Source organism: Passer domesticus, chromosome 12 (assembly GCF_036417665.1).
Source record: "Passer domesticus isolate bPasDom1 chromosome 12, bPasDom1.hap1, whole genome shotgun sequence".
NCBI classification, from domain to species: domain Eukaryota; kingdom Metazoa; phylum Chordata; class Aves; order Passeriformes; family Passeridae; genus Passer; species Passer domesticus.
In genome coordinates this window covers 7780009-7804172 of record NC_087485.1, presented here as the reverse complement: position 1 = coordinate 7804172, position 24164 = coordinate 7780009, and the positions used below count along the sequence as shown (strand labels likewise).

General features: G+C 48.6%; 2 protein-coding genes across 2 annotated transcripts in view; one reads left to right on the top strand and one right to left on the bottom strand.

Moving 5' to 3' along the window:
• Window positions 1–189: 189 nt before the first annotated feature.
• On the bottom strand, window positions 190–4276 carry TMEM170A (transmembrane protein 170A). Its single transcript, XM_064387294.1, has 3 exons — window positions 4118–4276; window positions 3863–4033; window positions 190–3317 (listed from the first exon to the last, which is right to left on the bottom strand). The coding sequence occupies exons 1-3, from the start codon at window positions 4239–4241 to the stop codon at window positions 3187–3189; spliced, it is 426 nt and encodes a 141-aa protein (XP_064243364.1). The 5' UTR covers window positions 4242–4276; the 3' UTR covers window positions 190–3186.
• Window positions 4277–4297: 21 nt separating this feature from the next.
• CFDP1 (craniofacial development protein 1) overlaps window positions 4298–24164 on the top strand; it is a 61410-nt gene continuing 41543 nt past the window's right edge. Inside the window, exons 1-5 of the mRNA XM_064387292.1 lie at window positions 4298–4661; window positions 4727–4835; window positions 5529–5748; window positions 7505–7605; window positions 21302–21406. Of these exons, the coding sequence (XP_064243362.1) occupies window positions 4313–4661; window positions 4727–4835; window positions 5529–5748; window positions 7505–7605; window positions 21302–21406 (884 nt within the window). The 5' untranslated portion in view covers window positions 4298–4312. The remainder of the gene's footprint in view (window positions 4662–4726; window positions 4836–5528; window positions 5749–7504; window positions 7606–21301; window positions 21407–24164) is intronic.

The window sequence follows — 24164 nt, the reverse complement described above, 5'->3', positions numbered from 1 at the left end:
TGAGCTGTCACCTCAGACTGTGGTGCCTGGCTGCAGATGCAGGTCCAGCTCCCAATGGAGACAACATTTCCCACCAGAACCAGGACATTTCTGGTGCAGATGGCCCTAAGCAAAGCAGGAGTGCAGCTCATTTGCAAAAGCACAACCCAGGCCCCCTTGTCATGCTGCAGAAGAAACACACAACATCCATTCACCATGAGTTACAGAATTTACTGATAATCACCACCAGGATTAGGAGTGTCAGTAGAAAAATAAAATGTACAGACTTTTCAGTCATACAAAGATTTGTTCATGACAGCTGCAGCTGTGAGCAAGAGGAAGGCGGTGGGGGCAGAGGGGATGTCACACACAGGGAGCAGGGCCATGAGCCTGTAAGTGGATGTTCCTCCAGGGCAGGCAGCTTCTCCAGGTGTTTCCTTAACCAGCACAGTGGCTGGGCTCCCCAGCAGAGGCTCACAGCACTGCTGAGTCCAGGACACCTCAGCGTTGATGTTTTTGCCAGCTCTTCGCAGTTTCTGGCGAGTTTGACTGAGCAAAGTCTACCAGTACCTGATGAAAATTGAAGGGATTCCTCCACATGCCTCACTTGGAATAAAGGAATGGAAAGGGAAGGCCAAAGCAATGAGGGGAGGAAACTGCCACCAGTGCTTCAACTGCCACCTGGTGCTTCAGCTCAAGGCTACTCCTCCTTTCTGTTCAGCTCTGGCTTTACGGGAGAGGGAGGCTGCCAGCAGCAGCCAGCAGAGTGGGGCATGTCTGTGAGCACCAAGGTGACACAAAGAACTTGCCTCCTGTGCTAATATGAAAAGACAAATCAGCTGATTGTTCACCTTTTATGCAAGAATTTCCTGAAAATTTCACAGCATCTAGGCACAGAGAGACATTGCCAGCTCCAAACAGGGGCAAGCTGCCAACTCTTCAAGTAAACCAGAACCACCTCAAACAGACTCTCAGAGGGATAGAAAGCAGGTTTTCAGTTCACCCAGCACTGAGTGACATTACTGAGCAATTTTTCACTTGTTCTGAGCTCTGTGACAGCCCCATTTGTGTCCTGCACCCCTCAGCCCTGTTCCTGCAAGGAAACCTCCTCTTGCTGTAGCACAGGGCACGTGGATAAAGTGCTTTCTCAGCTGCAATCAGCTTAATGGCTTTTGAGTGGTGCCAGGCACCAGTGCAGGGTAAAGGAGAGCACAGCAGGAGCCCAGGACATTGGCTTCTGCTGTCACCTGAAAGGTAAAGCCAGACCCACCCTATTCAAATTCCATGAGATACTTTTAATCCATCCAGGAAAACACAGGATAATTTCTGTAAATTAAACTGTGCACTCTGTACACATGCTGAAATATGAAATGGGAAAGGGGAAAAGAAAGAAAGCTTATTCCTTCCTTTTCATTGTTTCTGCACTGGCAAGAAGACTGGCTCTCTACAAGCAGCACAAGCACACAGGGCTCTCCACAGATCCAGATTTAATGTTACACCACTTGGACCTCACCCACCTAAGGAGAAGGATTCACATTAAATTATTTCCTGAACTGTGCATCTATATTCCCTGAATTAACATTGGCTAAAATTTAGAGTAATCTCAATTAGTAACTCCTGCAAAACACCTCTCACCACTGACAGATCACTCTTGAGGAGTCTGTGCATAGAGAAATCCTTTTCCATGGCAGACACAGTGCCCTGCTGAAGGATCCCAGAATCAATTTGGTTTAGAAAAGCTCTCTAAGATCCAGTCCAGCCTTTGACTGGTCACCACCTCATCATCCAGACCATGGCACTAAGTGCCACACCCAGTCACTCCAGCACTGAGGACATGGGCTCATGGCAGGTAAATGACTGCAGGAAATGCTGCAGGTACAAAAGGAACTGGTTTGGAAACCAGAGGAATGCAATGAGGACAGGGATGGGAGCAGGCCCCTGAAAGGCTGCACACAGTGCAGCCCACACGGTGTGAGCTGGGTGCAAACACAGAGCTCAGCAAGCCCCTCGGGGTGGCTGCACTGCCCCGCCACATCCCTGGAATTCAGCCTCAGCTTCCCCAAAGAACCAAGCCCCAGGAAGCTCCCAGTTAGCTGCTCAAGTGCCCCAGCCATGCAGCACAGCTCCGGGCACAAGTGCAGAGCTACCACTCAGGTAAAAGTCACTTCAAACCACAACAAACTAAAACAATTCATGAGGAGACAGCATTGCCTGAGGAGAAGGGCTGATGTGGGGCTGTGCTCACACGGACACAGGGATCAGCCAGGCTCCTGCCTGGAGCCCTGCAGCTCTGCCAGCCCCAGCAGGCTCTGGGCTGCATTCCCTGGGGACAGCCAGGTCACAGCCCGGCCTGGCCACGCAGCCCTCAGCAGCAGGGATTTCATCCACGCTGCCCAGTGCCACTCCCAGATCAGGGCAGACACCCAGCTCCACCACACCATCAGCAGCATCAGCAAGTCAAACAGAACAGGGCTGTCTGAAAACACAAGTCTCTTTCCAAGCCTGGGGAGAGCTGTGCATGCCCACAGGCACACCTGGCATTTCTGGAGTGCCCATTCCACTCTGCTCTGCCTCTGGGAAAAACACTCACAGGGCCAGAAGAGCTTTTCTGTAATAAAACTCACAAAATCTTTTTTAGACATTTCCCCTGCGCAGCATTCACAGCCAGAGCTCCCAGACACAAATCTGCACTCTCATCCATCTAAAATGAGTTCTCCTTTTGCTGCTCCCAAATCCACTATGGCCATGACCTGGTATTAAGAACTTTGGGCCAGGAAGAAAGCAATTTTTTAATTTAAAAACTGACATTAAAAGAGCTTCAGGTTCACTGAAAGCCAAGCAACAAAGTGGTGAGTGAGCTCTGAGGCCACGATGTCCCTCTGGCCCTGTCCCCACCCCAGCACAGCTGGTGGCACATTTTAGTCACTTCCTGTTACTACAGTTCATCCCCGGTGAAGGTACCCGGGGCTCCTCCTCTGGCAGCCATTTTCCCACCCTCCAGAGAAATAAAGTTTCACTTGGCACTTAATGTTACCAAAAAGTAACAAAATTCACGATTTTCAAATTTCAAGCCAGGCTGGAGGCAGGAGCAAGCCGCCCCAATTCCTTAAATCAGCAGAAGAAACCCACGGCTGGAGCTGTGCCCGCTGTGATTTGTGTGAGGCAGCAGGTCCTCTGCTCCCCTCTGGTTTGTGCTCTCCAGAGGAGCTACAGGGTGGCCAGGACACGCAGGAAGGAAACCACCACCACACAGAACGTCTGCCCCACGCCAAAAATCAGGGCCTCAAAGGGGATCATTTTCTTCCCCGCAGCTCTGTAAACTCCAGCAAAGGCAGCACCTGTGGAGAGGGGAAAGGCAGGACGTGACTGTCAGGCACTGCTCTGCACAGGGTGCAGGGGGAGCCCCAGGCTGGGGCACAGCACAGCGGGGTCTGAGCCTCCCCTGCTCCCCAGCAGGTGGGAGTGCTGGGCTGGGCCTGCCTGACAAACCTCAGCCAGAGCCATTGCCTGCTGGAGGCCATGGGAGAGCTGCTGAAACTGTGCTGAGGGCTCCAGCGCTGGGGCTTGGGACACACCCTTGTCACAAGATCCCCCGCCCCCAGGCTGCACACATTACCCACTTCTGGGCACTGCACCAAACCTCGGAGAGATTTTCCTCCCGGTGCTCAGGAGCGTGCACGCCCCCTCGGCTCTGCAGGGGCACGTCTGGCATGCCCCGCGCAGGGCTCGGCACGGGGACAGTCCCGCTCTGAAACGGGGGCAAGGGGAGGTAAAGCCAGCACGGTGACCCCCACCCCGGGGAACACGGCCGTTCCGCGCGCTCCCGAAGGCAGCCCCGGCCCGGCCCGGCCCGGCCCCGGGCGGAGCCGGGCTCCCGCCGTACTTGTGAGGGTGCCGGCGGTGATGGGTCCCACGATGCCCATCAGCAGCACGCTCACGGACATGAACCGCCCGTACTTGTGGTGCCGGAGCGTGAACAGGGCGAGCAGCGCGGCCGGCACGTGGAAGGCAAGGGAGGAGACGAGCGCCCACAGGAAGACGCCGTACCACATCTCTGCGGAGAGAGGGGCTGTGAGGGCGGCCCGGGCCCGCAGGCCGCCCGCGGCCCCGGCGGGCGCCGCTCCGCCCGGGGAGGTACCTGGGAAGGTGGAGAGCGGGCTGGAGTAGGTGGTGGTGCCATTGCCCACGCGGGGCACGAGGCGAAGGCTGAGGATCTGCTGCAGGAGCCCCCCGCCGCCGCCGCCCGCTTCGCCGCCGTCCATCCCCGCGACCGCCCCGCCGCCATCCGCCACCGCCCCTTCCGCCCGCCGCAGCCAATGGAAACCGTTGCAATATGATAGACAGCGCTCAGCACCAATCAGCGCTGGTCTCCGGGCAGCCGGGCCCCGCCCTGACCCCGCGCTGCCATGGGAACGGCTGTGTTCCGCAAGGAATGCTGGGATCCCGGCGGGACGCTCTGGCCCGCTGGCGGACTCTCGTCTCTCCTCCCCGCGCGCGGCACCGCCCCGGAGGCGCGGCCGTTCTTCCTGGCCGCCAGGGGGCGCGCGCGGGCGGCGGCGGCGCTCTGGGCGCGGGCGGGAGCAGCGAGGCGGCGGGGCCGGGCCGCGCCATGGCGGGCTCGGAGTCGGAGCCGGAGCAGGAGCAGTACTCCTCGGCCGAGGATGACGACTACGTGCCCTCAGGTGAGCGGCGGCGGGCGGGAGCCGGCGCTGCCGGCGCTCCCGGCGCTCACGGTGTGTGCTTGCAGGTGCGGAGTACAGCGAGGATGACGAGAGCGAGCTGGTGCGGGAGGAGGAGCCGGCGGACAGCCCGCGGCCGCCCCGCGGCAGGAGGAGCCCCCGCCGCCCCGCCAGCAGGTACGGCGCTGCCGGAACGCTGCAGGAACGGAAAACGCTGCTCTGCGTTCCGGTTCAGCGGCGGGAGCAGAGCCTCGGCCCCGGCACACAACGTGCCTGGAAACCCTCCCCGGCAGGATTGTTTATATGAGTCGTTTTCAGTGCAGGGCATGCACATGCGGGGTTTCTCACGTTGATGTAAATCTATACATGCTTTAGTTGAGGTTGGTTTGTGTTTAGCACAGGTTCTCCTCCCCTCCTGGCTCCTGCATTATCCCGGAGCCACAGGACCCTGGAATGGTTTGGGTTGGAAGGGACCTTAAAGACCACCCTGTTCCACCCTCCTGCCATGGGCAGGGACAGCTGCCCCCGGACCAGGTCACTCTGAGCTCCATCCAGCCTGGCCCTGAACGCTTCCAGGAATGGCCAACCTGTGCCAGTGTTTCAGCACATTATGTACTCCCAGAAACGCATGCTAAGGGGCCAGTTCACTTCAGGGGCACTGCCTGCATCAGTCTCACTCTATTTTCTGAGCAGCAGCATCTTTTAATAAAATACATACACTCCCAAGTTAAGAGGGAACCTCCCAAATTGGATGTGTTAGTAAAAATATGAAATATAGTGTTGCTTCACCCAAGCTCTCAGTTCAGCTCTAGAATAGTGCTGCAGCAGCTCCATATGCATTTTTTCTTCTTTTTTGGCATCTGCTTTCAGGAAGAGGAAGAAAGGCGGTCTCTTGCTAGAGGCAGATGAGAAGGAGGAAGAAAAGGCCCAGCAGAATGGAGAGGAGGAAGCAGATAATGCAGAGCAAGTGGAAAGAAGCAGAGAAGAAGAAGAAAAAAGGAAAGAGGATGCTCTTTGGGCCAGTTTCCTCAGTGATGTGGGGCAGAAGCCCAAAGCTGTGGCTGCCACACAAGGGACACAAATCAAGAAGGTAAGGGGGGCACCCAGGGGGTGTGGGAAGGGCCTGAGGGGTGGAGCAAGCCCCCTTGGCTCTGGCTGGCATCAGGTGTTGGACAGAGCTGGGAAGAGGCTGGGGTTGGCCTTCCCCTCTGCTTTGTGAGACTGACATCCCCTGAAGGGCCAGACTGCAAGGTGCTGGTTTCCTTCCAGGTCTGGGGGTGGTGCTGCCTTTGGAGCTGTCTGTCAGCATCTTTGAGTGCCCTGCACAGCCCTCTTGGCTTCCCTTCCTGGTCCTGGATGCCTCTTTGGCACAGGAGTGATGAGCTTTGGTCTGGGTTGTGCATGTGGGCACAGCTCAGCCCGAGGCTTGTGCTTGTCCTCATGCTTAAAAGAAAAAAAAAAGAAAGAAAAAGGAGCCTTTGTGTGTGTGTGTGTGTGAGTGGGGAAACAAGAGGGGTCTGTGCTGGCATCTCTGTGCCTCCAGCCTCGTGGAGGGGGTCTGGAAGGTGCTGCATGTTGCACATTTGCAGCAAGATTGAATCTGGCTGTCTTGTGTCCTCTGTGAGCCCCAATAAGGTGCTCTCAGTGTGCAGAGGTTTTTCTGGAGAGAGGATTCTGTGTGTGGTAGCTATTTGAAAGGATTTGGTTCTCAGTAAAACCAAGTGCATGTGTTTGCCTGTCAAAGCCTTTCATGCTTTAGGTGGTAGAAGGGAAGAATGCACCACAAGTGAGCCCCTGCTGCTAGAATTATCAGTTTGGGGTTTTTTAGATGGTCAGCCAAAATAAATGTTTAGTAACACAAGACTGGAGTCTACCTGGAGAGTACAGTCCTGACTGTGTGAAGCTTCTTTCTGTGACTGTTGGGAGGTTGTGGAGCAGGTATGGTTTTGTAGTATTTGATTGCAGCTTTGGGAAGGAGAGTGCCTTCATTTTAGCCCTCCTGCTTCTTGTTACTGAGTGAGCAGCTGGGGTGGTTACCTGTACAGTCAGAGGGAAGAAGAGAAGTGAGCATTTTCTTCTAAGCAGTTCTGCTTTTATGGGCAGGTTGCTAAAATGTGAGATGTCTTTGAAAGTTCCTCCATAGCCTGGAATAATTCATGGGGACATGCAGTTCCTCTGTTCTCTTTGTGAACTTCTTGGGCTTGCATTGCTTTCTAGAAGATCTCCGTGGTGTGTGGTTGATTTAGACCAAGAATTTGGAGTTTGTTCTGGTAACTCACATTGGTTGAGGGTTTTTATGTATCCTTTTAGCAGCTGTAGCTGTGACTGAGTAAATTAAGAGGCATTGTTGACAAATTGCTTGATAAAGATTTTTCCTTCTCAAATATTGACAAGTAGGGAGATCAGCATTGCTTTTTCTGCTGATGAGTTTTGTTATTCTCTATTCTTGAGTAAAAATAAACATACTTTAGTGGAATTCACCTTGGCAGCTTTCCTGCTTGGTGGTGCTTAGTTTGAGAGAACCAAGTCTCCAGGCTTTTGCTTTCTTTCTGAACCACTGCAATGTATTCTTGCTCCTTCCTACATTTATTACAATTTCACTTCTTGTTTTGGTTTGTTTTGATCCTAGAGCTTCAATGACAGCCTGGAACCAAAATGGGGAATTTAATTCTGGTGGAATGACATTTATTTATTTCTTTTATCTGTCTGTGGGTGACTTGTTTTGACCACCAGTCTAAATTGCAGTGCTACCCAAGGTCTGTGTAGGGCCCTTGGCCCTTTGGAAGAACAATTTGGCTTGCCTCCACAAATGCATTATTTTGCTTTCTCCTTCATGTATTTTGTAGACTGAAGAAGAGAACAGTGGGAATAAGCCTCAGGAGAAGCCAAAAGATTCAGGAAAAGTGACAATCACCAAAACGTTCGATTTTGCTGGTGAGGAAGTCAAGTAAGTTGGCAGATGTGATGTGTCCATTGTGGGCCCAGTGCAACCTGAGTGCTGCTGTGCTGGGGGCAGGCTGGAGCTGGGTCTTCTTTACACTGTTTTTTTTCTTTCATTGTGAGCACATACAGATCTCAGGGAAAACGAGGCCAAGATTTTCCTGCATCAGGAAAATCTGCATCCTTATATGCAGACCTCAGTCTTTACTCAGCTTCATAACATTCATAAATGTAATTCAAATTCACTTAGGCTTCCCCGTCTGGCCAGAGTTTATAATGGCTGGCAGAGCTCCCTGGTGGCACTGTCACTGGCAGGGTTGAGACATCTGATCCCCCCAGGATGAGGGTAACACCTTCTATTCCTTCAGCCTAGTCCAGGTTCTGTGCTGTGGGCAGGATATTGGCTGGCACTTTCCCTGGTGATGTTCACAATCCACAAAAAGATTTGCAGGCAGTAGAGGTGTTTTGCTGAGCAGACTAACAGCTGAGAGCTTTTGCCTCTGAAACACCTGCAGCAAAGGGGGTGGGCTGGGTAAAGTCATGCTTTAGGCTGAGTTTGGCTTACAAGAGGCCTCTCAGGCTGTGCTGCAAGAAGGTCCAGGTGTTTTATAAATGCATAAGACCAGAACTGAGGGGCCTGGCTAAACTGCCCTGTGAACTGCTGGTTTTTGTCATGGGGGATTTTATTTATATGTAGCAGTAAACCTGGTTTTGTCAAACTAACTTGGCCTGTTCCGTGTGACAGCAGAGGGCAGCAGTTCCCAGCCTAAATCTGGAGGAGGAGGCAGAGCTGGGGCTTCTGCTGCTCTTGCTTTTCATGTTAGCATTGCTGCCTGAGCTGTTTGAAAAATCTGAGGAGAGCTGTGAGCCATAGTAGGGACTTTGCTACTTCCCTGGGCAAGGCAGACCGTAGGAATACCCCTCATTCACTGATTAATTCATTCACTTTGTTCACTGTCCTGTGAAACATTGCTTGCCTTATGTGAACAGAAGTTGTTCAGGGCTCCTAAGACTCTGATTTTATGCTTTTGACATCAGTATCTTATCTGTAGTTTCTTAAGAACTGTAGCTAAGAAAAAGATATCTTTTCCTGCACCAGTTGGTTTTCTAGTGTCCTTTGTACTGCTCACTGCTTACTGTTTCCCTTGGGAAACTGCAGAGGAATCAGTAGAAATTTCTACCAATTTTTGATGAAATAGGCAATAGCTGGAGCCTGGGTGATGAGACTTTAATTCTGCAAACCCCAAGGCTAATACATGTTTTGTTCAATTATTATATCAGTTGGTTACAGAACCAGCAACTGAAGGTTTGCAGTGAGGTCTGGGACACTGTTTTCTGCTGGTGCCAGAGTTACAACAAAAGTTTTGTTCTTGAGCTCTTTGATAACAGAAAAATCCTTCAATGCTTTTTGCCCCCTTGATCTTTGTGATATGCAAAGCTGATTCTTTTATGTTTGCTACATTTTGTTTCTTTGAATGGGTTACACTGTTAGCTGTGGGTAGGGTAAAGGTGTACTTGCTGCTCACAGCTGCTGGTGCTTTCCCCTAATGGCAGAAGGTGAGGCCCAGAGGGCTCCTCTTTCTTCAGAATAGCAGGAGCTTGTCTTTGCACCCCCCAACGTCTGCAAATGCTCTGAATACCAAGCACTGACTTCCTTGCCTGGGGAAGCAGCTGGCAAATCCTTGCTTATAAAAGGCCACCACACGGTGGTTGTGTGTGTGTGCATTTCTGGACTGAAGGAACTGAAATGAGAGCTGCCTCTGCTGCTTGCCTTTCTAAATGGTTTGAGGCTACTGTTGAGTGTTGCTCCTTTGAAACCTTGAGAAGAATTTAGATCAGTGTTTAAGCAGTGAAAGATTCAGGGCACAAATTTTCCCAGTCTGCTCACTGAAGCTTTTAACAGAAGATCATTTAGCCCTGATCTCCTGTTGCAGAACAATTTATTTTCTCCTGTAAGAAGATGGTATGATTTTTCTGGCCTGATTGAAGTAGCAGAAGTGGTTTGAAAGTGATCTCCAGCTGCAGGGCTATACTGGAGTAGCAAAGGGGCTTTGTGTTGTCAATTCCCCTGTAGGTTTTTGCTGCACTTAATATCTGTTTTGATGAGTCTGTGCTTGTATCAATTGCTACTGCTGAACTTTAGCTGTGGAGTGTTAAGAATTAACAATTACCAAATGAAGATTTTAATTTAGTGGCTTCTAATTTTAGAAAGTACATGATATAATTTTGCCTTGTAAAACTAAAGCTGTTGAATCCTGGAACTAGAAACAAACTGATTGCAGTACTTTCCAGTTAGACTTTTTTGTCTGCTTTTCCTGTTTCCCTCATGTTAAATAGATTAGGAGCAGCAGGTGACTGTCACCCAAATGGCTGTAATTGTGGGCAGCAAGAGCAATTTGCAAAGGCAGTTCAGCATCTAAATGGAAGTTCAAGCCGTTTCTCCCTGGCAGAAGAGACTGAAACTCCTTTGAAGCCTCTGGTTTATGAACTTGCCTCACAGTGCAGGACATGTGTTTGCATTAATAGGGAATTACATCCCTAGTGCCAGGGAAAAACTGTTGCGATTTGTAATTGCTTGTATTCTCTTTGGCACTCCAAAAGGGTTTGGTCCTTGTCTTTCTTTAAATCTCTGTTGTGCTCAGTGCATCAAAATGGTTTTTCTGTGCTCTTTCCATGAAAGTGAACATTGTGTCCAGCTGGGCCTGCAGCAGAGTGGAGCTCACATCCATGGAGCTGGTCTGGCCCCGTGGTGTCAGTGGGACAGCATGTGAGGGAAGAGCAGTGCCAGGTTATTGATTGCTGTCAGGAACAGATTTTAGTTTCAAACATCTTCTCTACCTTAATTTGGCTTGTGGAAGGCAAAACTAACTTAAAAGAGTAATGGCTTGGGTGCTAATTCAGGAATGGGAGGCCCATGTTCAGCACCCTGCTGTACTCATATGCTGCAGATTCCAAGTAAAGGACTCCAGACTAGGAGCTTTGTATTTCTTGCACGTGGTTTGTTTGTGTGGCTTAAAGCCAGAGCTTTACACAGGTTATTCTTGTGGTGGGAATGCTTTCCTGCTGCTGCAGAGTTGCTGTGCTGTACTGATGCTGCTGTGTTGTGCTGGCAGAGCTGTGGCTTGTGCTGCTTCAGTGACTTGGCTGCTTCCCACGTGCATGAGCCAAGCAGCCAAAGCAAAGCCATAGCAGGGCTCCACTCTCCCTCTGTGAATGGGGAGGTGTTGCTGTCACAGCTCCTTTCTCACCAGGATGGGTGGGGTCCTCACTGAGCTGGGGCATTGCATGGGCCAAATCAAAGCAGGAGGGGCCAGTGCCAAGCAAGCAGTGTCACACTTGCTGCTGGATATAAGGAGTACTTAAAGTTTATATAGTTCTGTAGAAAGAGGTGGGCAAACTCATGTCAAAGCAGTGTGTTGAGCTTTTCTATGTGAGACATGAACTCCCATCTCTGGATGAGGGCTCCCTGTCATTGACCTGTGTAACAGACCACATTTGTGACTTAGAATATCCCCTGGGTTGCTGCTGTGGGACTGCTTTTACTCGTGTGACCACTGTGCTCTGAGGAAACAAGCTGTGCTGGTCCATGTGCTGAGCAGGGTTGAGTGGCAGCTTGTATTCTGGGTTAGGGAACATGATGGTTCACAGTGCAGCTATGACATCTTAAAAATAGAAGTACCTAAGGTATCTGATATATAACCAAATACTTAAAAGCTTAAATTATTGTAGTAATTACTGAGATTTATACTGGCTGAATTTGGTACTTCATCTGCCACAGCTGAAGTATGGGTTGAAAAAGAACCTGATTATCATCTGTTACTGTTTGTAAGTGATTATCCTCTAGGATGTACCTGGACAAAACCTCATTGCTCATTCTGTGTTGCTGCTTCACAGGTTTTCAGCCTACGTCAGGGATTCAGGAAAGATTATTCAGAGGCGATTGTTTGCAAGTTGAAGTTTAAGGACCTTAAGCTGGATCTTAAGTTGAGGGGTCTAGTGGTGAAGTTCATGACTTTTGAGCAGAAGAAGGAAGGTGACTGAGAGCAGGTTCTTGTCAGGAGGCTTGCCTGTGCTAGTGAAGGCCCTTTCTTGGCCAGTGCCCCAAGTCTCTGTACAGGAATGACACTGACAGCAGGAATTGTGCAGGCACAGCTACAGGCCATGGATGGAGTTGCTTTTTTTGGGGTCCTGTGAAGTCACTGAGGTTTACCCTAGGCCTGATTGGGTGAGATGCTGAGGCCTGAGCCCAGTCTGAGGTGTTGTCCAGCTCTTGTTGTTGCTGAGCTCTTCACCTTGGTGAGCTTCTCAGCAGAGTTGTGCAGACCTGGTGGAGGAGGACTGATTTATTCCTTTGCACCAAGAAGTGCTGACCTCAGAGTGCAGGTGAGGTTATAATTCAGTTCTCTGCAGCTGTACAGTACTGCTGCTTTGGGATTTCTTTATGCTGCCTCTCCTTACTGAAATATTGATTTTCTGTTATTAATTTTAGCTCACCTGTGTGCTTGTTGGATGGACAGCTGTGTCCTAGATTGTTCACTGTTTTAACTCTGAGTCTGCTATCCTCTTCCAGAGCTACAGCCACTTGATCCCAGACCCTTTTTAGGAGATAGCAGGTGGAAAGGGCTGCAGGAGAAACAGATACCTGAGAACAGCCTGAGCTTTCCACAGTCCTTGCTCAGGCTCTGATTCCTTATCAGTGGCTGTGATGTCCTCTCTGCTCCTTACATGACTACTAGGACCAACCAAATGTGACAGAGTTGGCAAACAAAGGTTGTGTTAGTCAAGGAGTTTGGGAGTCTGTCACTTATTTTGTTGCTTTGAAGACAGTTAAGGTAGGTGTCTGAGCAATAGCAGCTGCTTCTGCTTTTTCCTGGAAAGCAAGAAGAGTGGAAGGAAAATCCTGGTGCTGCTGATGTATTTCAAGGGGAATGGGTAAAAAGAGCAGGGAATTGACTCCCACAAGTCTCTAGATTTAGAGTTGGCACAGAGGGTAATTTTTAAAACATGCAATTGTCCATCTGTGTTCTTGCTCTGTGCTCTCAGCATGGCCCAGTCAGAGCTGTCAGGCTAACAAGCAGTGAGAGAGCATGTGACACCATGAACCCTCTCCTTACCTTGTGATGCTTTTCAGGGATCTCAGTGGATGAATTAATGCAAGGGGTTGGCAGCATGCTCACACTTCTTGCTGGGTGTGAATCTTGGTCATTTGTTTTGTGCTCGTGGGCTTTTGAGCACTGCTGAGTGAAGCACAGTAGCTTTTAAAATCAGGAGAAAGACCAAGAGTTTGGGTGGGCATCCCTTGATGTTGTAGGTGGTGTGGTGCACATCTGATCAAGGTTGATGTGCTTGACTCTTCCATGTGTGCTTTTTTGTAAGAGGTTTTGCTGTATTGCTTACACCTGTGAGTGAGAAGGCAGGTGAGCATTACCAGAATGTGTATCTTGAAGCCTCATATTTAGAAAGCCCTGCCTTTTTTCCAGGGGGATGGCAAGTGCTACACAGCTTCCACCAGATGAGGTGGTTGGGTATTGTTAGGCTGGATATGGAAGACAATGAACAGAGCTAATAGGAGCAGAAGAAGAAACCACTCATATTTTGATGTGCTTTTTGCAATGGCTTTGATTGCAGTAGCAAGGAATTGTTAGAAAAAGTAGGAAAAATGAATTTCAGTGGCCCTTTGAAAAGCCACTCCTTGAGGATTTCTGTTTTGTGTGGCTGACTGGTGGTGCCAGATGTCAGTAGGGTTTTATGCTCAGTCCTCCTTTGCTAAGGTGTTCTAGAGAAGTGTGCTCTAGCCACTTTCTGGTGACATACCACTTTCTGAAAGAAACTTGCATGATGCAAAACCTTGGCTTTTAAGATTTTCCCAGAAATTTAATCTGAACAGTGTAAGCATGGGGATGATGCTGTGGGACCATAAGACAAATCAAACTGACCAGAATTACATGGAATATGAATGTGACCACTATTTAGAGGTGGCAGACTAAAAAGTGGGTGGTTGCTTCTCTACCACCAAGCACCAAAGTGCTGATCTTGACATAATGGAGTGTAGGCAGCAGCCTGTTTCTGCCCTTATGCTGTTGTTTTTCTTAGAGGTCAGAGCATGCCTCAGCTATCCACAGTTTATATTGCCTTTTTCCAATTTAAAATACAACCATTGATTTTTTTTTTTTGGAAGCCATTAAGTGAAAATACGTTACCTTTCAAGAATGACAGGGGCTCGTTTTGATAACCTTTCCTCTGTGCATCCATTCCCTGATGCTTCAGAATTTCCCTGGGGAATGCCAACGTTGTACAATGCTGATTGGCACAATGGTGGCCCAGGGATGAGGTCAGAAAGTGTGAGCAGGAGCTGTGCTGTGTGCTGGTTCACTTGCCTTTTGCTTTTCTCAGAGGCAGCTGCAGAAATTGTAACTTCATAAACATCAAACCTAGCCAGGACTCTAAGCCAGAAGACTTGCTTCTAAAATAAATCGTGTTATGGTTTGCTTAATGTGCTTGGGAAAGGGGAATGGGCTAATGAACAGTGTCTAATCAGGATTTTCTCATTAGTAGATGTGCAGATGAGGCATCTGCTCAGAGGGGCTGTGACTTGCAAAGTGTTACTGAATAGCCCTGCACTCACCAACATGCTGACCCCTGTTGTCTTCCTTTATCTCAACATGCTTTTGGAACTCTCAAGGTGACTGAGCCCACCTGACAGTCATCTCTGGCTTCTAATGTGGCTTGATGCTTTCAAGGAAATAATTTATCTATGCTGGTTTCATTTGTGTGGTTTTCTGGTAATTGGTGTGATGAAAAAGAAGGCTCAGCTGGGATCTCCAGAGGCAGGAGGAGTCTCAAAGCATATCCAAAATTATGGCTTGACCTCCAGATTAACTTGGCCATTTCTGGATCTTTCAAATCTGGGGTGTCTGGGTGCTGCATTGGCTTTGGGAACTCGATGACAAACTGCACTGTCTCATCTTCAGTTTTTTCAGTGTGTGTTCTGCCTGTGTTCTGTGTAAGTCAATGTGGAAATATTTCAATAAAAATCACACCCTTCTCCAGAAGAAGATACTGTTTCTCTATCTGGCTCTCAGATAGTTTCCTGGCTTTTTAAAAATCTGAAAACAGAAGATGCTTACTGACCTATTCAGGTCTCACAGGAGCTCTTCTGCTATTAGTAAGGGGCTCTTTGGTCCCTCTGTTCATGCCTTCGTCTCAGGGGCCTCAGATCCACTCCCAGCATTTTGCTGCTTGGCCTGTTTCCCTTGTTTCCAAGCTGCTGCTCATTCCTGACAGCTCCAGGCTCAGAAAAGGGCTTTTGATCTCTGCTGAGATGCTGGCAGAGCCTGCTTTGCAGGCACTGGGCCTGGGGTTTCCCCTGCTGGAAAGTGCAGCTTGCAAGATGCATTTTTTTTTTTTCTGTAACTAAGAGATGGTGAAGCAAGAGGAATTCTGTGTTAGCCTGAAGGGGAGGCAGAGCTGTTTGTTGCCATACAATCTCATTAACACATTGCAAACCCAGCCAAACTTAGTCTGGCCTTTCCCCCATGGGGCTGCTTCTGCTTTGTAGTGTGTGCTGGCTCTTGTTATGATCTGTGTAACCTTTGTGTCCAGTGTTCATAGCTCTAAGTGAATTTGGAAGCCCTGGCTCTTAATACCTGTGGTACTCCTGTCCTTCAGCAGGAGAGGCATCCCTGACATGAGCACTGTGCTGCTTTGGGGAGTTGGAGGGTTGCAGGGATCTGTCTGGCTTTCAGTGTATTTGCAGGTCGTGATTAATGGGGGATTGTCACACTCACACATGCAGCAGCTCATCTGTTCACCTGGATTACTCAGCTCAGAGGTGTGTTCCATAATCTTGATTTAATCCTTTTGAGAGGTACAAATTAAAACACAGGGATGCCTCCAAGATTGACGTGCTAATGCTGATCTTTGGTGGGACTTTGAGGCAGTGCAGTGGAGCTGGCCAAGGGAATACTTATCCAGTGAAGCAAAAAGAGACTTGGAGGTGCTTAAAACTGGGGTGAATACAGCTCCAGTCAACAAGATGGAGGCTCATGCCCTGGCTGCAGGTCAGCTCCTCCAGAGAGCCATGTTTGGCATGCTCCACCTACTGCAAGCCCCAGTGGGAGCTTGGTAACTGCAGGGCTGCTGCCCTCTGGATTTAGGGAGCTCCTTGCAGAAGCTGCAAGCAGAAGTCCAAAAGGGGCCTGACAGCTTGGTCAGCATGTCAGGAGGCAGCACTATCCATCCACTGATGTTTTCTGTGCATCTGTCACGGAGTCTTTGTCATACAGGAGATCACAGAAAATTGGGTTTTTTTCCTTCAAGGCTTACAAGGTTATGCATTATTGATGTTAAAATACCATTCACCTTTGTCTGTTTTCAGGTGAGGTGGTTTGAGATGCAGCCTGGGCTGACTGCTTGGATAGCAGCACACACCTGCTGTGAGGAGCAGCACCAGGCAGGCAGCTTGGCCCTAGCCTGACTGCAGGAGAGCTCTCATCACATTTGATTCTTTTTAGAAACCAGCCAGCAGCTTCTGTCTAGAAACCAGCCAGCTTCTTCTGCCTATCTAGTCAGCCTACAAAATTATCAGTTATTCCAGCTTGGTCTTGTCTGTGTTGCTTCAGGGAATAGGCTGAGTTTCCCAGGGAATATTTTCTCCCACCTGGTTTGAAAAGGAATGCTCTTTTTTCTTTTTTTTTTCTTTTTTTTTTTTTTTCTGAAAGGGAGAAAACCAGTGTTTTACTTTGAAACTAGAAAAGTGATGGGTACATGCTAATTTTAACTCTCTCTGCTCTACACCAGGTGATCCAACATAAAATACATACATTTGCAGTGTACAGGCAGATGTGTTATGGAGATTCACTTGTGTGAGGGCTTAATTCCCTCCTGCAAAGTGCTGAATCTGTGCACTCCAGCATTTTCAGGACCTTGCAGGCTGGAGGATCTGCCTCTCATGCAGTGTATCTGTCTGTGGAAGACACCTGGGACATTGCAGATTAAGCACAAAAGTCCACCAAAAAAATTTAAAAAAATCATTCCTCAGCTCAAAAGGGATTAATTTTTTTAACAAACCCCTGTAGATGAGTATTACTTTCTCCTTAAGTGATCATTGCAGAAGACTGGAGGACTATTTATTGAGCCTAAACACAGATGGGGAATATTGAAAAAGGATAATTAGCCTCATTTTTGTCCCTCTTGGTCTGTGATTCCCCAGAGCTAACATTAAGATAGTGTGGAAAGTTTTGTAACTGTGTCAGGTCTAAACTGGGGCAGCTTTCCCAAGCGAAGAGAGTGTCCTGAGTACAAGTGGTAAAGAGCTGGCATTTTCCACAGCTTCCACTCTTGTTCTCCCTTTCTCAGCAGGAAGGTCAGGGAGAGGGTACCTTTGTGCTCTGTGGGTAAGGTTTTAACTGCCCTCTCTGCTCTAAGTCCCCTTACACCCAAATACCAACATGTGCTTTCTCAGCCTGATGTGCACCAGGTGTTTTGGTTAGGAGAATGTAGCTGTGGTGGGGCACCTGGGGGTAAATTGGAGGGATTTTGGCATAAGGTTGCTATTACACAGCAGTCTACAGATTATTAGCCTGCAAGCCTTCTTGATATGCCTGTTTGTCTTTCCCAGCTTGCCCTTATCCTGCCTCTATTTCCCCTCTGTGCAAGGATGAAGCTCTGCTGGTGCACTTCTCCAAGGGCTGGCAGGGCACTTTGCAGCTCACTGCTGAGATGGGCACTTTGCTGACACACTGCAGCCTTGGCATCCCTTACACAAGTTCTGTTTCTGGAATCCAGCAGGGCTGGATTCAGCTGTGCTGGAGTGGAGGCATCTGGGCACCACACTGGGCAAGCCCTGGGCTCTGGGTGTTGTGTGGTGGATTGGGACCATCCTCCCTGGTAGCTCTACCAGGGTGTAAAACCAGGGTGCAGCAGACAAGCTGGTGTATTAGACTCATTCTGACACTGAATTTGGGGTTAATCCCCTTCTGCAGATTAGCTGGAGCTGTCAGCATAATGCTCCTTCCAGCATGTATTCTTCCTTCTTTGTAGCAGTTTGTGTGGGTAAGGGCACTGCTGGGAGCAGATCAACCACTTGCTCTGAAACTAATCTGCTACATTTCAGAGCTGCAAGTGCTCTGTGGAGCCCCTTTGGGGCAGCCTCGACAGCAGGTGTTGTCTTCATGTGGTTACACAACCTGGGGCCTTCTCCATGCACTTAGGGTGCAGCATTTCAGTTGGTAACTGTAAAAGGATGGGTGATAAGTTCTTCAGTGGAAGTTGGAGCTAACATACCCACCACTGGGCACCAAACCAGCAGGCTGGGTGGGTATGGCAATGCCTAAATGTTTGGCTACCATTTTGAGCTTGGTTCAGAGATGGAGGGTCTTAAGAAGGACATCTGTAAGTATTCAGGACACTTAATGATCCAGTTTCTAGCATGTTTTCCTTATAATGACTTCTAAATATGGAAGACAGTAGCATCATCTGTGCTACCAGGCTCTGGCATGGTCCAAAAATTAATAACTGTTCTGTGTTTTGGAAGTCTTATTATGCAATTTAACAGCATAGCAGTGTAATGAAATCTCTGTGGCAAAGTGATGAGAGTGAGTGGTTTTGTGTGTGAATTACAGGGGCTGCAAGTGGGCAAGACACTAGCTACTTGTTTTATTGCTGACAATATACTTATTTTCATGTTTAGTCCTGGATTACAATGTGTGAATAGCATCCCAGTAAACAGTCAGGCAAACAGTTATTTATCAAGTATTTAAAAGTGAAAGGTCTTGTAATTTGCCTTAGTAATGACTGTGATTTCTTCCAGCTGAATTAATGACTCCCATTTCTCCCCTTGAAGAACAAGAATTGTTTTGGTTTCTACATGGAGAGAGTTATTGTCTCCCATAATAATGCAGACCAGAGGATTTCTTTTTCCTTCCTGGCCTGGGGTCTGGGAAGGGTTGAAATGTGCATAACCTGAATTAATACCTTGTAAAGCTCCTTAATACTCTTCCGTCATTCCTCTTGGAGTGGTGCAGGAGTTGCTGCTGGCATCAGCCCAGAGCAGCCTGCCTCAGAGCAGCTTTTGTTTCAGTTTATGAGGCAGTAAGTGGGTCTTGTGATGGAATTGCCTTGAAAGGTCACTTGTAATTACATTTCTGTCGCATTCCTCTGTCCCCAGCTGGGCAGTCCTGGTGGAACAGGTTGCATGCAGCTTTGCAGCTGAATTTCTGGAGTGGACAACTCCAAAAATATATGTTAGAGCAGCTGCTGGCAGGCCAAGGGGAGCAAAGAAAATGGAACTAAGTGTTGTATTTTGTGCCCAGCCATTGTTACTGGTACTCCAAGGTGGAGGAGGGTGTGAGGACTGAAGCACAAGTAAACCCTGGGTAGCAGCCTGTCTTGTGCCTCTGGATAGCTGAAGTGCCTGTCACTGAAGGCCTGTGCCAGACACATTGTGTGCTTTCTGCTTTTTCACCCTTTCTGGGACTGGGCATCTCTTGTTCCAAGAGCTGTGATTTGTAGTGCTGGTCCAACCAAGAGTGTGCTAACTCTGTTGGAGTGCAAGTCCCTAGAGCTGTTTTTCATTTTAGCCTTGTGCCTTTCTTTTCCTCAGCTGGTAGGGGAGACACCAGTTAGTTCTGTCTCCAGGCTGGAGAAGGCTGAAGACACACAGGAGCTTAAGGCCAAGTGCTGAGATCTCAGCTCTGCACTGGCTTTGAACACTTGCTTGCTGTTGTGCTACATCTCTTGGACTCCTGCACACTCGAGGTTGCCTGATGTTTGTCTCTGTGGCTCCTGTGCTCCCTGCATGCCAGGAGTGCAGCTTTGATGGCACAGCAGTGCAGGGGTTGACAGGAGGACAGGGACCCTGCCAGGAGCCAGCACTGCAGAGTGCACAAGAGAGAGTGCTGCTTCTCAGCTTGGCAGGGGTCAGAGCTGGCTGTTCAGATGCTGCATTTGAAAATAAATAGACTGTGTGATTGCATTGATCTGAACTCAGCCTCATGGTTGGGGGGAATTCTGTCTCATTGCTGCATGAAGACACCAAGTTTATCCTGTCAAATGAAATCCATGGATGTAGGGTAACCTTTGGTGTATGACTGCTGCATGACATGACCACTGCTGCAAGAGTGGTGTGTTTGGAGTGAACTGTGATGATGCTGTAGCAGGGTTTTATTTTCTTCCTGAAGTGCTTTTCTTATTTTCCTACCTTTTTCTTATTTTCCTACCTTTCCTTTTCCCTTCCCAATCTGATCAGCAAACACTTCTAAGTATTCATAGTGTGGGATTGTCTCTATCCACATGACTGCTGTGGTTTGAAAGGCATGTGACAATGCAGGGGGGAAATGGGGTTAATCTCCTCCTGCACTGGCAGAACTAGGCTGAGCAGTTGTACAGCACAGGCATTTATTCTTGTGCCTTTTCCACTGCATTTTCAGTCTGTGGGGAAGGAGGAAGGAAGTTTCAGGTGCTTATTCACTGTCAGGATGGAGGCGTGGATGCACTAGTTGTGTGCAAGTGAGATCACAGGACATCAGTGCCTCCAGGGTTAACAGATAACTCTGTGTCACTCCTTGATGCCAGCCCAGCAGAAACCTATCTGGGGCTGCAGCTCCTGGGGTTTCTCCATGACTGTTAGCCAGTTCTTTCATGGAACTTGCGAGGTCAGGTTGGTGGGTAGGAAGCAGTGATTAGCCTGATTTGTAGCCAGGGGAGATCCCATGGCCAGCCAGGCTTTCAGCCTCTCATCAGCATTTGGTGTAGACCAGGGATGAGCCTGCACATCCTTGTTGGAGCAGATACAGCCAGGGGCCCAGGGTGCAGGAGGGTGAGATGGATTTTTCCTCTGTGCTGACTGAGCTGTGGGCCAGGCTGCCTCTGTGCCCATAGTGCTGCAGGGCCCTGGAGAGGCTCACAGGCTTGTGCTCCATGGGAACAAAATTGTTAGCTTGGCAAATCAGGGCAACCTCATTAAAAGCTACTGAGAGCATGAAAAGCGTGTTGCTGGAGGCAGGTCATGGTAAATGAGGGGGCTAAAGTAGCTGGGCTTTTCTAACAATTAATTATTGAGTGGTTTTCTAGAGATTCTTTCTCATGTTTATAATTCATTCCCTGCTGTAGATGCCATATTGATTTATAATTTTTTGAAGTTCAATATTTTGCACCCTCGGGGCCTCAAACAAAAATTAACTAGAAAATGAGAGTAAATTTCTACATTCTGCCTTGTCAGAGCTTTCCCTCCCGTTGCTCTGGTTTGGGTTGCAGATGTTGCCAAGCCTCTGTGCCGTGGGCTGTGAGACATGGGTGGCAGAAGAGCTGCCTCACTGACCAACAAATGAGAAAATCAAGAGTCCAATTAAGAGCCTGGAATTGCCCCCAGTGACCTGAGGAGAGCTTTTAGTAGCTGCTAGTGAGACAGGCCTGTTTGAATGAATAAGCATTCCAGTTTGTTGGAAAGAAAAAACATCCCCTCCTCCCCCAGCTCTAATTAGCCACTCTTTTTCTTTTTTCTGCCATGAATGTAGAGGGTTTGTCACTGGAATGAAATCTTAACAAGATGTGTGTTCTTCAGCTTGCAGCTGATGAAGGTGATCTCTGTGCAGGGAATGTGGAGACTCTTGTACCTGTTTTCTGTGTTTCCTTGATGGATCTTTGATTTTACTGTTGAGTACAGCTTTTCCTTACCCTCTGTTTTTTCTCTTTTCCTCTAACAGGGTGACTAAAGAAGTAGACTCAAACTCAAAAGAAGCTAAATCTTTTCTGAAGCAGCAAGAGAAACTGCAGTCAGCAGCTCCAGCTTCCTTGCCGACAGTCTCGGGGTGAGTGTGGGGTTTTCCTTCCTGGGAATGGGCCCTTAGTGAGAAAGATGGCTCTGGAGCCAATAGTGCAGGCTCTGCAGTATTTAATGGTGTTTGTTTTCTGCAGTCCTTCAGTGGGAGCAGGACTAGGCCTGGAAGGTGTGATGGTTGGGGCTGGAGGGAAGTGGGGGAGGCAGCCTGTGAGTTCCAGTGACTCACTTCATAGGTTCAGGCTCAAATTTTTTTAATCCCCATAAATCATTCATCCTAGTAAGGAAATAGTGATTTGACTGTCTCAAGCAGCCTGATGAAACTGCAGGTAGCCAAGGAACATTCCTGACATTGCCTGCAGTTCTTTTGGCAGGTGCTTCTTGGGGCTATAAAAAGCCATGTCAGGCTGGGCTGTAGCTTCTTAGAGACTTCGGGTGAGCATTTAAATGAGAGATGGTTTTGCCTCTTTGATGTTCTCTAATATCATTTTGATGTGGATTTGTCACTTTTCTGTTCAAGCTCTAACACCTAATTCTGAGATTATCATAATGCTTGTCAGAGATACAAGGAGGTCGGGTCCCCTGTGCCTCTGAGATGCCAGTCTGGTTCCTGATGAGCTTGGGAGATCACCAGCTTCTTAGGAACAGAGGAGATACTTCTGTGTGCCAGTGATGATTTTTATTTAAGTCAGTTGTTTGCATTTATATTTGAAAGACATAAGCTGCATATGATTTGATCACACAGAAACAATAACAATCAAATAAATACATTGTCCTTCCCATCTGCTTGGAGCAATTCTCCAGTGTGAGTTAAGGCTGCCTTTCCCTGAGATGCTGTTATTCACTTGCTGCAGCTGGATTGTCACTCATTTTTCCAGCTAAGTGTTGCATAGCTTGTACTTAGCTCAGGGTAGAGAAAGCAGAGTGTGTGTGTGTGCCTGACCCTTGACAGCTGCTGTTCTCTGAGCTGAATGAGGCATAGATGAGCACAGGCTTCATGCTCTTGCTCACACTGCACAAGGGTTCATCCCTGCAGAGCCCATTAATTGTAATCTAAGTGTTGTGTACAGGGTTTTGTGCTGGAAAACTTGCTTTGGGTTGGGCTGGCATTCTTTGTGCAGTTTTGGTGGCTGAAGTTTGTTTGAGTGCAGCTGAAGCTGGGGCAGCTCCACACTGTGCACGCTGCTGGTGGTCCCATGTCTCCAAACCTGCCTTCCAGTCTGCTGCTCTGAGTGCAGGCAGGTTTGGCAGCCCACTGGGAAAGCTCCAGGGGCTGTTCACCTTCCAGTTCAGCAGACATCCATGTTTCCTCCCCTGTCTCACAGGCCACAGGAGGAGCTGGGTGGCCAGTGGGCCTGTGCAGCCTGGTCCTCACCAAGGGGCATGGTTGCTTTTGCTGGAGCTTGGATTGCTCAGCAGTAATACCCACAGCTCAGTTTGAGTTCATGTTCAGATAGCTGAAGAATTAACATCAGATATGGAAAAAAGTAGACTAAAAATCAATACAAGAAATAATGAGTTCAAGGACTCTTTAACTTTCCTTCAGTGAGATTATTTTGGAAGCAACTTAATTAGGTCATTGTGCATCTTGCTGATGTGTGATGTCCTACTGACAGTTGCTTGGGCAGAACATGAGGTGATCTGGCTGTGGAAAAAGGTGGGGAAAAATATCCTGGGCTTGTATGTCTTGTCTTTCTTCAGAGCACCAAGCCCCAATGCAGCACAGCCCCAAATGCCTTCCCTTTCACATCCTGGCTTTGTGCAGGGATCCTATGGCAGAGGAGCAGCAGTGGTGTTTGGATCAGTGTGGAACAGCCCAGCTCTCTTGAGGCTTTACTAGCAGGTTCTCTGGGGCAATCTGGCCAGCATGGGCCCTCTGATCTGAGTCTTTGACTAGTGTCCAAGACTGATCCCTGAGACTGCCAGCAAACATGCTTGCCTTTGGGCTTAGGAAGATGCTTCCAGCTGGGAAGCCAGCCAGGGTATTTTCAGGTGAGAAAATTACTAGCAGTCTTGTGGTATTCCTTAAAGCCAGAGGCAAGCCCCATATGTTAAGCCAATTACAAAGGTCAGGTTTTAGACTTGAGCCAAGCTATCTAGACCCTGCTGCTCTGGAGGAAAGAGCCACAAGCCTTGGTGACATGCCAGAGCAGTGCTTGGGCACTGACAGAGCCTGGCATTGCCTCACAGTTCTTTGCACCTTTTGTCTACTTAAAATAGAAGTTTTGGGGGAGCAGGTACATTTTTCCCTTAGGCATTATGGGAGAGCCCCAGTCTATTGCCACAAGGCAGTGAAAAACGTGATTTTGGGATTTTAGCTGTGCCTGTGGACACCCACTGTGCTGTGAGCCATTGTCAGCCCCCAGGAGCTTTGTCAGCTATTAAAAAAAAAAAGCCTTGCCCTGTTTGCAGGGAATTTGAGCAGCTAATAGTGGCCTTTCCATCTGGCTTTTCTTTCTTCACCTTGCAAGCAGCATGTATTATTTCTGAATGCAGCCAGCCTACCCTGCATTTATTGAATTTCCCTTCTCTAAACAGACAGAAGTAACCCAGAAAAGCAACGGTCACCAAACCAAACATCCGGCTCCACGTCTTCGTGTTACAAACCCTTGCAAACTAACTGGTCCAGGGGAGGGGATGTTTGGGGCTGAAAGTGCATTTCCTGAATGTGTTTAACATCCATACCGGATGTGCTATAAAAAGCTAGATTTGTGCTTGTGAGGGACATGGGGGTGGTTGGAGGAGAATAACTTAAACACTTGGCTGTAATTAAAGCCAGGAGTACAAAA